The 12,181-nt window shown below is 40.1% G+C and overlaps 1 protein-coding gene across 7 annotated transcripts in view; it reads right to left on the reverse strand.

The window, feature by feature from the left end:
- The window catches only part of CPEB3 (cytoplasmic polyadenylation element binding protein 3), a 172,268-nt gene that overhangs the window by 24,129 nt on the left and 135,958 nt on the right, over positions 1-12,181 (reverse strand). For all 7 annotated transcript variants that reach the window (XM_054572852.1, XM_054572854.1, XM_054572857.1 and 4 more), the window contains 2 exons: positions 12,033-12,147; positions 2,373-2,554 (listed from right to left, as the gene is read on the reverse strand). In XM_054572852.1, coding sequence (XP_054428827.1) covers positions 2,373-2,554; positions 12,033-12,147 — 297 coding nt within the window. The remainder of the gene's footprint in view (positions 1-2,372; positions 2,555-12,032; positions 12,148-12,181) is intronic.

The raw sequence follows: 12,181 nt of genomic DNA on the forward strand, positions 1-12,181 counted from the left end.
ATTCTTGGGGGACCCTAATTATAGCTATAGCAGGAATCAGAAGTTTGTCCTAATGGTCTGGACAACCTTGTTCTGGTAACTTTGAAGAGTACATGTGAAATAAGTAGGATCCCCTTCCTATAATGAGCTGGTAAAATTATACAGAATAAATGCAGTGCCCCCTTGCCACCAGGGTTATTGTTCGATTGATCCTCTTACTGTAGACTTGAAGCCTGTGCATTAAAATACTTCTTCGTATGTTCTAAAACTGTGCAACTATGACAATATATTCAAAACCAGGTTGTCCTCTTCCAGTTTCTATATGGAGCAAAGAGTGAAAGGGGTAAGGGTTGCAAACAGGAAGAAAATTACCCTTAAAATTCCATCTGCAGTTTTTTGTTTTTTTTTAAAACCACCGAATCCACTGAATCTGATTTATAATAATGCAGACAGCAAAGGAGGCTTCTCTGACCAGAAAGGTAAAACAAGTTGATGCTATTTAAAACAGCCACGGTCTTGGTTTAAAAGGCAATTCTAGATAACATCAGAAGAAAAGAGAATTAGATTGTAGCGTCCTGGAATCTGCAATAGCAAGGAAAAGGGATTGTGGGCACAGGGGAACATGTGCCCCTGCCTCTGAGGACAGCAAGTTTCAAACCCTGAGCTACGAGACTATTGTTAAAAACCCAGGGGGGTTATTTGGGAAAGAAGAAATTCACTATAGACAATCAACAAAAGGGCCCCTGTGAAAAAGGCCGTCACCTAAGGAAATACTACCATGCTTATCCAGGGTGGGGCAAAAGGAGATTTACAGTTGTAAGTATGTGAAACAAAATTCATTCATGTATTATTTATTAATTACTGTATTATTTATTTGTATTATAATTGTAAAACTACTTTTGTTCCACCCTATGTATAATGGGAGACCTCTGCAAAGCTCAAATTCAAGCTCTGGGAGAAAGATTAATATAAAAAAAACTAGGAATGACCCTTAAAAAGCATCTAGGAAGGGTGCAGTTAACAGAGGCTCAAAACGCCAGACAAAAAAATAGGGTAGTGTTGGCTATGTTCAAAGCAAAAAGAAATTAAGAAGAGGACAGAATAACAGTTTGGGGGGAGGAAGTATGATGTTCACAGAAGAACTGTTTTGAAAAAGGAGCCCAAGTCAAGATGGAAGCAGGCTTTTCTCTCTCATAACAGAACTGTTTCCACACTGGTGAGCGCAGAGAAACAGCATGCAGATGGAGCAGGGGAGGCAGGGACTCCCACTGAGATGACTCTCATCCCAAGGCTCTGAAGGAACAGACAAGTTCCTTTTTGACTCCACGTGGATGGAGACACCACCACCAGTTTCACTACAGATCAGTATATTGTGCGTGTGTGTGTGTGTGAGAGAGAGAGAGAGAGAGAGAGAGAGAGAGAGAGAGACAGAGAGACAGAGAGACAGAGATGTGTGTGCGCGCGCGCACGTACACACACACACACACACACACACTGCTTTCTTGTTTAATATCTCTCCTGGGATTCTCAACAATCTTGTAACATACACAAGGCTATTCCAACTGGACTCATTATACACTGAAGCTCAGAATTTAAGTGACCTGTCCAAGTCTGAGTGTCTCTAGTGGCCAGGCCGGTAATGTCAATGGGCGAGAGGCAGGCATGTGTGTATATGGTCAGAGCGGTAGAACTACAGGGAGTTGGAGGGGCAACTGGAGGGAATAACAGCTATTTGGTTCCAGTGACTGTTACCACGTGTGATCTTGCAATTTTAAGAGAAATGAGAACTTAAACGTTTTATGTATACTCTTGAACATTAACATTAAATGTTAGTCCAAGTTTGTTTTAAATATTTAAAAAAAATTTTCAATTGACTTTGAGAGAGAAAAGGGGAGAGAAAGAGAGAGCAACATCAGTTTGTTGTTTCACTTATTCATGCATTCCCTGGCTGATTCTTGTGTGCGCCCTGCCAGGGGATCACGCCCACGACCCTGGCACATAGGGACGACACTCCAACCAACCGAGCTATCCAGCCAGGGCCAGGTTTGTTTGTTTTAAGAGCACCACCTGGGTCAAACAGGTCACCAGCTCTCCACCTTCATTCATGTATTGCTGGCATCGTCTTTTGAACAGCACTGGTTTGGTATGCTATATTTGGCCAGGTTATTTTCATAAGTGTAACATCACCCTGGGGATGAGTGAGGCAGAGGGTTCATTAACACCTTGAATACCAAGGGTGCTCTCTTTTTCAGGCAGCCCAGGTGGACTTGGGGACTAACGCCATGTAAGGTGGACCTGCTCACTTAGGAGTGCAAGGTGCTTTTCTTCCCAGGTGCCCAGGGAATGAACATCATTTCTTTCCCACAGCGATTATGCCCTGAACAGTTGCTTACCCGTTTGTCAATGTCATTGTGTTGGAGCTGCACAAAGCGAGCACTGATGGCTGCAATGTAACTCTGCTGATTGGAGAATGCCACGCGGCCAGCCCCTTTCGGGTACTTCAGCTCTGGGTCCGTATCAATGCCAGCATAGCAGACACCGCCGTACAAACGGTCCATGATCATTGCCAGCTCCACTGCAAGAAAATAAACACAATTCTGTATAAATGTTTAGAAGGCTCTCTGGACTGGGAGAAGGAAGAACTATGTGAGGACCATGCAGTGTAATTAAGAAAAGGAAAACCCATGTTAAGTATCATGAAGAATGTCCAGATCAGTCTTAAAACTCAAGTAGGGGAGCTCCTCATAGGATATTTAGAAAAAAATGAAGAAAAAGGTAAGAATTTACACACACACACACACACACACACACACTCTCTCTCTCTCTCTCTCTCTCTCTCTCTCTCTCACATAATCAGAACTTGAGCAACAGTATAAAGAAACTCTCTATCAGTAATCCTCTTGTTCTAATTTCTAACTGCCTAGTCTACTGGAGCAGGCTCTGGGTACACAAAGCATTTCACAGTGTCCTAACAAGTTAGTAAGAAACAACCCTACTTACTGACCTATAAGGCTGAACACAATTGCTAAAGTTACACTGCTATATTTAAGGTTAAGCTATAGAAAGAATTAACTCATCATTTTAGCTAGAGGTAATACATTTCAGCCTTAAAGTAAATCTCTACAATTAAAAAAAAAGGATTTTTAAAATACATTTCATCCCATCTGAGAGATCTCCACACTAACCTCTCACATTAAATTCTAAGTAACACTGGTAACGATAGTATCAGCCATGAGCATATGCTGAGTTCGTACAGTGTGCCAGGAGACACTGAGCTGCTACAAAGGCAGCAAAAATATACCCATCCTGCACCTGCTATAAATCCAGAGGTCTGGTCTGCAGGCCTTGTCACACTTCTTCTATATATATCTTTATATTGGGATGTTTACAAAATAACTTTTGTACAGAAAGCTTTTAGAAATTGGTTCAGTCCAAAGGTCTGGTATTCTAAAATTATCCTCACCATAAAGGTACCATGGAGAGAAATGTAGCAGTTACTTACCTGGATCCAAATTTCCTGAAGGTAATTGTTTACTTGATACTGGATGGCACCTCCTCCAGGTATGACCATTCCTTTCAGGCCACTCAGATGGTTTAAGACCAAAAGACTTAGCCCTAACCCTGGGGAATGACCCAAGAACCCACTTCTCTCAAACATCTACATATGGTATTTGGAAAGGAGAAGACAGTGAAGATAGACGATGACCGGGGCCACAGCCGGCGGGCAAAGACCGTCACAGAGTAGAGCCCCAGGGAGCTGGGGAAGAAGGAAAGCGGCAGAGCCTGGTGGGGCAGAGGAAGAGATCTGCAGCAGATACGAGGGCTGAATGGTAGAAGAACCCATCAGGTTTTCACAAGCAGAAGGAAAGCCAAATACTACTGGGTTCCTGCAATAGGGAGCTGCTGAGGCAGTAAGAGCTAAGCTGCCAGGACAGAAAGGCTTTTTCTTTTTTTTTTTCTTTTTAACTTAATTGCAAAATTTCTCCCCATACCAGACTGCCTAATATTGATGACTTTTCTAAGTATCTATTTTTAATAGGAAGAATGACCTGCAATCAGCAGGTAATTCTCAGAAGGTGAGGAAAGAAGCTAGCAATCACTAAGCCCAAGAATATGTGTTATTAAAGACAGAACAGCAGAAAGCATTCCCAATTACCCCATTTTGATCAGAATTACTGAGTCACGTCAGCCAAAGGAGCCTTGCTGACTGGCACTCAAAAAGACCACAGTCTATTTGAATGTAGTCTTGGGGCAGGATCCAGGGATCACCCTCATTCAAACACTGCAGTAGTAATGGTGCACATTCCTGAATGTCAGAGTTCAGTGGATCCTTATACTTCATCTAACAACATCTGATGGCTTAAGGACCTCCTCACCTGGCTAATGTTATTCCAGTTGCAGACACCAAGAAACTAAAGACAGAGTTAATTAATTGTAGTCATTAATAAATTTCCCTTATTGGCCAAATGGGCTGAGTAAAGTAAGTAACTTCTGGACCTGGAAATTAAACCCTAATGTTCCAAAGAGCTGCCTTCTGCTGGAATGGGATGAGAGAGAGTCAACGCTCGCTCAGCCTGGTGAATGACCAGGAGAAGAATGCTGGCAAAGGACCTAGTGGCACTTGTCTTTCACTCTTAGGAAGAACTCAAGAGGTGTCTGATTTAGAAAGAAGGTATACTGGCTGTAAGCCTGCAGCTCCAGATGACGAGGAGGGTTACTCTAACCACAGGTTCTTCTATAGCATAGTGGTCTCCAAAGGCATCTTGGGGGTCCTCTGATGCCAGAGGGGGCACTTTCCACAAGCACAAACATTCCACTACTACATAAATTTAGCTGCTGGAAAATCATCTTCACATGCCAAAGTCTAGGTCATGACTTACGTTGCTGGCAGTTAAGTACTTTTGATAGGAAGCAGAAACCCTCACTCACTTACGCTTTTATGAAAACTAATTATAAATAAGTCATTTCCACTCATAAGCTTATTATATACAGTCATTTTCTTGGCCACCAAAAAGTCTGCAGCCATTTGAGACAATGAGATCTCCCTTAAGTGAAGTGCAATTTGTTAAGAAGCTAGAAGCAACCAAGGTGACCAAAGAAAGAGCTTTTGGGGTAAAGAGGATGAAGATTTCCGATCTCTTTTTCTACCCTAATCTTGATTTTAATTACAAAACGTCTACTACTGTGAACTTCTGTGAAGAAAGGTAAAGGATGGCCAAGAACTGCTGTTTGTATTTGCTCCTCTGCTCCATCCTGCAGGCTAAATTCACTCACACCAGAGGGATGTCAGTTAAATTCTAAACAGAGTTTCTCTTTAGTACGTAAATGACATTATTGAGAAAGGTAACCACTTGGTAATTACAGCTTTAGGGGAAAAAATGTCATTGAATGCACTTACTAGGTAGATGACTAACAAACACAGAGCAAGACTTCCTCAAGTCCTATACATTTTCAATCTGAGACTTTTTTTAATACAGAAGATACAAATTCACCTACATATGTAAGAATATATGACTACTTTTAGAGACTAGGTTTTTAAAGGCTTCTTTATGGTATCATCGGTTAATATAAGAAAGTCCCAAACTCACTGTAAACCTCCTTCCTCTGATGGCGACAAACTGAGCCAAGAAGAGAGCTACCTTTTTGACTACTTAGGAGGAGGAGAGAAAGGCAAAGAAAGGCAGTAAGGATGTGACAGATATCAACTAAAACCTTCATGGGTTTATCTATATCTTGTGATCGCAACCCTGCTCATGAAACTGTAAGCCCTTGATTAGAAATGTATCTTCATTGGAAAATATAGTCAAATTACCTACTAAGCCTATAACAGCAATCCTCATTCTAAATCATCATCTGCAGAAGGCACAAACTGTCACTCCTAGAATCACATTCTTAACATGTAACCTGAGGAAGATGAGGCCACCGCAGCAGGGCACACGGCTGAAGGCTGGAATTTGGACAGATGGAAGTGACAGCGGGTGTAGACAAAGTCCATGAACAAGTCAAATCAGGAGTCTCCAAACTGCTTTTTATTTTTTCCTTCCTATCCAGTGTTCGCAGGATCTGTATAGACACCGCAGGGATGGTAAATCAAGCAGGTCTGGTAGCTATGTCCAAGGGCGTATGCACTTCGGATAAGCTCTGTGCTCCTAACACAACTCAAGTCACGTCATAAACACCTGTTCCATGATAACACCAACACCACTAGACGTCTAACACCTTGGATCTTGTCCAGGTGAGCTTCACTGTGCCACACACTGGAGGGGGAACGAAGGATACTGCAGCCATGTGTGGCATATGGCATTCCCATGAATTCCTCTGGGTGGTGGTGTCTCTGCCTCTGACGTTGAATCTGAACCCCAATTACGGTTCCTTGGATTTGCTCCTGCTTCTCCACAGAGATCAGAAAGGGACTCTAGTTCAGCACGGAGGAAATCATGGTGACTCCTTCCTCCTGCCCCCCACTCCAGGGGTTTGTTCCTATCATTTAATTCAATTTCAGTGCCAGCCATAAGGTAATGTTTAAGTCTGAGATACTATGAGAACTGAATGGAGTACTCAAGCAGGAATGAGGATTCCCAAGGGAAAAGTCAACACATTCATCTTTCCAGATTCTAAATTGTGACTTTAGAAGCCACGTTTCTTCTCCTTGGAAATAAAAACAAAGCAGACAGGAAAGAGGCATAAGCACCTGAGGATGATGGTAAGGTCTGGACTTCTGAAAGAAAAGAAGATTCAACTTGAAGGTGGACTTTTTAGGTTTACAATTGCTAAGCTGGTTCACAAGAACAGTTCACACATCTTAAATAGGGGAACTGTGCTCATAAGCTTTCACTCTGCATCAGCCATTGGGAAGTTAAGAATGTTTTCAAATAAATGATAGGAACGGCCAACTAAGGCAGAGAGATAGGGTTAAACTTGGTTAAATAGAACTGGTACTGAGTTAACTGTTACTACTGTTACAAAGACCATGTCTCAGATCTCAGCTTGATAATGAGCCCCAAACTTGATGTCTGGAGATCTGAGTTTGAATCTTGGCCTTTTCACTTACCGTAGCCTTAGCTGGTCACCCGCATTGAACCCTGCTTCCTTATCTCTCAAACAAATTCCATCACTTACAACTTCACAGGTTATCATGAGGATTAAACATACGTGAGAGCTCTGAACACATCGCTCAGCAACAAGGGGTGCTTAAATGTTTAGTTTTCGTCCAGAGGTTATTTTTCAGAAATCTCATAAATCTTTGTTTAACATTAACTTGGCCTGGTTCCTGCTCCATAAGCACCAATTCATCCCAGTCTTACTTGGGCTTTATGCTAAAGTTACTCAATCTGCCAATGATATGGCAAAGTCTGCTATCAGCTGTGGGGGAGAGAGAACACAAACACATACTAACAATAGAAAATCCTTAACCCTAAGGGCAATGCAGTTAATCAAGTCAGTATGCCAAATCTGGAGTTTATCTGGGGACAGCTTGTACTGAACGTGGGACTCAGTTGAAAGAAAAAGCTTCTACTACCGAGAAGTTTGATATAAGATGATTTCTGCCTGCTTCAACTTTATAGAACAACAACAAAAAAAGAATACAGTTACAATAATTCCTAATACTTGTGAATCACCAGAATGCCCGCATAGAATGTCTGAAATAAATGCTCTTAGAAAAATTCAGGATGTATGTTCTCCAGATATATGCCATACATCATTGAATATTTACCTCAAAGTTTATTTTTTTCCTCCACAGAAAAGCTATCCTCACAACAGTTGGTAGGGGGAAAAAAAGGCAGAGAAGGAAATATTAGGATTCATAATGGAATATTGTAAGGGAGAAAAAGACAGGAAAGAATTATCAGAGCAATAGTTAGGAAAGACAGGAGACCCAAAGGTGACAAGCAGGCTCCAGGGACTCAGGTGAGCAATCTGTCAAGGCTGACCTGTCCTGCAAGACCTAGGCTGATACACTGTCAGGAGGGTCTCATGAAGGGGAAGAACAGCTCACATGTCTCAAAGAGGACAATTGCGGGTTTTTCAAGCCTGGTCAAAGTTGAAGGTGGAGGGGTGGAGGGCTCCCAAAGCTTGATCTTTGAGGCAGCACTCAAAGGAAAAGCCTAAGCCAGAGAACATTCATGTTTATAAACTGGAGGGCAGTACAGGGACCAGATGCTTCATTCTCTACTTTTCCCTGGTGGCCTCCCTCCCATCCCCCAAGCCTGGCATTTACTTCCTCTCAGAGCAAAGAGACATGTTGCAGGGAGGTCCTAAGGCCAGAGGGATATGCAACACGGCTACTTCTATACAGAGATTCAGGAAGACATTTTGCTTACGTTACTTGAGTGAAAACATGCAGTTATACTTCCAGGAAGAGAACCAGACAGGCTACCCCTTTCCCTGTACTGACTCTCTGGAAAATGATGTAAATTTTAGCCACATGGTGGCATGGTGAGTCTATCTACAGCCTTTCCTAGCTTGGGGGTAAGAAGAGGTGGGGAGTGGAAGGAGAACACGAACTGAGAAATACCAGGAGACTTCAGGCTAACTGTCCTTGGCTCTCCACTGTCACTGGCAGGAGTGATGAAAGGAGGGAGGGGAGACAGTAGGAATGTGTATTATTTGACCCAGAGAAACCAACAAATTAGGCAGTCTAGCTTTGGGTAAACTCACCTAGATTTTTCCATTGATATTTTCCCATTTTCAGTTTCATTTTTCTAGGCCTGTCATTTTTGGTCCAATCTAAATTTTAAAAAGAAAGCCTTTGCAAAGGACCTGAAGGAGCACCTTAAACTCAGGATAATACTGCTTAAAACAGGTTGGCTTGTTTGTTTAGAAGTGTTTGTGTATTTCTGTTTGGTAGGGTAAGGACTATATTTATACTATTTATTAGTAATAATGGTCTTGTCTTAAAAGAGGAAATATCTAACATAAATAGATTCACAAGATCCAAAGGAATAATTCATGAGTGATAATACTGTAGTCACTATTCCATGTTAAAGGACAATTCTTGGCCCAGGATAAGGTGAAAATCAATCTGGACACCTAAAATTCTACCTGTTGAGTACTGTAACCCATACCTGGTCCAGGATCATCCTGCATATAGTGCCTGAAATAGTTTTAAGACTTTTCAGAATTCCATAACCACACATCCTCTAGGAATAATAAAAAAAAAATGCCTTGAAGTATTTAAAAACCAAATTTGAGAAACATTAAAGAGTGTAATTTAGCATCCAATTAATTGAGTTAGCATTCTATTAATACATTTCTTGTTTTCTTCTGTTCTGAAATCTGTGACTTTCTGCCGATGATGACCAGTTTAACACCACAGTGAGATGTTCGCTCATTTTGGCATGACATGCACTTGCTCAGTGCCAGTAATTCAGTGGATGCTCAATAAATGTTATTGTTCAAGTGAGCTGCACTGTATTCAATTTAAGGTCTAGCAAAGTTAAAATGAATTCTTTTAGAAATAGCCTTCTATTCCAAGGCACACACCAGTCCAAAAAGCTCAGTGTGTTCCAAAGTAACCCAATTCTATGCACATGGACAAAAGCTGCAGATGTTAACTCTTACATGGCATCCAATTTGGAAGTCTTGGATAGATAGTAACATTCTAAGATGCTAACATAGTTTATTTAGCCAACTAGAAGCTAATTACAATTATGGGAGGTACTGGCATAAAGGAACATTTCCATCAGACAAAGTGCTGTAGGTTACTAGCCATGTAACTGCAAAAACAAAAATTTAAAAGGAAATTTTTAGCTTATGTTTTAAAAAAATAACTTAGAGACTTATAAAAGGTATACCATCCATATAGGAAACACAAAATCCCATTTCTGATGAGAAAACAGTCTAATTCTTGTCTAATCCTAGAACTTGCAGCACCTTGTAGGCACAGAATGTTGAAGAAGAATGTAATTTAGCATCTTGGATTTCCTGTCCTGTGATCTTAGAGAAGTACAAAATAGATCTTCATAGGATTTATAAAGGGAAAATAATATAGAGGCCTTTATCTATCTTTTCAGATCATTAAATCAGGGAAAATAAAGAGTGAATACTAAAAAAGGAAATTTAGTTTATAAACTATTGTGTTTGTGACTTAATAATAGATGTAAGAAGCTATAGCCAGTTCTGTTATTTTTTTAACTGTGGAACTTTTTCTTTCAGAATTTTTTTTTTTTTTTTGCAGATTCCTATCTAGGAAAAAAGGAGCAGGGCTAGAATATTAAAACTAATCTGTGCATGCAATTGGTTTAAAAAAAATAATAGCTACAATACTAGCAATGGATGTTTATTTTTAGAGAATACATGTACATTAAAAGTCAGCAAGGAGGATTTTTCTCCCATTCCATTCCTAAATACAAGACCAGTTAGAAAAAGTGAGGAATATTCCACAGTGCCCCACCTACATTTCCTTTTATTAAAAGCACAACCAGTTTAGAAACAAAGAGCTGCCATTTACACTCATCTAATAACGCTGTTCAAGTCTGAGTTAGCCCTCCCTGGACTTTATTCTCTGACAGGAGATCATGGGGAATCTCTACTGCTTTGCTTTCATCCTTTCAGCATAGTTTTCCATTAAAATGAGAATAAGACCAAAGAAATTTGACTTTCTGAAATACCACAAAATTACAAACATCACAGTCATAATTATTATGTTTTAAAGTCCTTCAAGATGGAATAATGAATATATCTTTATACAGGCCTAAAGTTATCTTTTAGGATTAGGTTGAAATTGAGATTTAAATAAATATGTTAGAAATGTTGAGGAATAGTCAGCACTAAGAACTCATCAAAGTCATAGAGCCACATAGCTGTAGGTAATATTTTATATATTTTTTTAAAAGATTTTATTTATTTATTTTCAGAGACAGGGGAAGGGAGTGAGAAAGAGAGGGGGAGAAACATTGATGCGTGAGAAACATCAATCGGTTGTCTCGCACACTTCCCCAACTGGGGAGCTGGCCCGCAATCTAGGCATGCGCCCTGACCAGGATTCGAACTGACAACCTTTTGGTTTGCAGGCCAGTGCTCAGTCCCCTGAGCCACACCAGCAAGGGCACATTTTACATTTTATAATTGTTTTCATAACTTGATTTTAACGATCTCTGCCTTTTCTTTTCTTTTCTTTTCTTTCTTTCTTTCTTTCTTTCTTTCTTTCTTTCTTTCTTTCTTTCTTTCTTTTTTTAGGTAGAATTAAGTATACTTGCTTGAAATAACACAGAGATAATGTTACACTTTCACAACTACAGTGGCAACAACAACCTGATTTTTTCATCTTACTTTAAAAATATAAACTCAACTACTTTAAGCATTTTAAAACCTGAGTTCCTACAAATAATTTTATTATGCTCCACTGGCAATAACACTGATCCACAACAGATTAGATTTGTTTTTGGATTTACATATTGATGTCATCGGCTCAGCATCACTTCAAATGCCCCAGTCAATTATGATTCTGCCCAATCCCAGCAGGGACAATTATTTCATTATTGAAAAGGAACTGAAAAACAGGAAACAGGAAAGCTTTTTAAAAAGTCATCATAAAGATGCTTGCATACCTAACTCATTTTTCAAACTGCCTAAGAAAAAATAGGAACCTGTTTCACTTGCAAAGAGTTCAGTTTGATTTCCAGTGACACAACTTCTGGCCGTGGTCTGGCTCATCACTGAGGGCGCACACAGCTGCACTGGACAGATTTCTGATGGGGTGACTTCTTTTTTTGTCATACATAACAATGCTACCTGGCATAAAAATGTACACTGCCAAACGTATTGTTACTATTTTTTAAAAATGTGGTTGAATAGGAAAGCACTAACTAGAATTCATCCTTTCAAAATAACATTTTAATGAAATTCACTCTTACACCATCAAGAAATAAAGCACTTTGGGAGAAAACATTTAATTTTGAACGCGTCAGCTCAGTGAAACTGACATGACAGACTTCTTTTTGGAGAGTGTGCATAATTGACCAGAAATCTAGAAAATATTAAAAACTAAATAAACGCATTGGGAATTTTGTTGTTGTTGGCTTTGTTGTTGCGGTGTTACTATTTCCACTCACCAGCTCGAAGGGGTCGTGGAACTCCCCCAACAAAGATAGTTTTTCTGGGGTCCAAAGGCTGAGAACCATCCATTACAAAGTCACTGTCACTTAGGTTCCATGGTCGAATTTGCACCTGAAAAAAAGTTGTTTACTTGGTCCTTTTCATC

Source organism: Pteronotus mesoamericanus, unplaced genomic scaffold (genome assembly GCF_021234165.1).
Source record: "Pteronotus mesoamericanus isolate MK-2021 breed Mesoamerican mustached bat unplaced genomic scaffold, CSHL_Meso_final contig_24, whole genome shotgun sequence".
In the NCBI taxonomy this organism is placed as follows: Eukaryota; Metazoa; Chordata; class Mammalia; order Chiroptera; family Mormoopidae; genus Pteronotus; species Pteronotus mesoamericanus.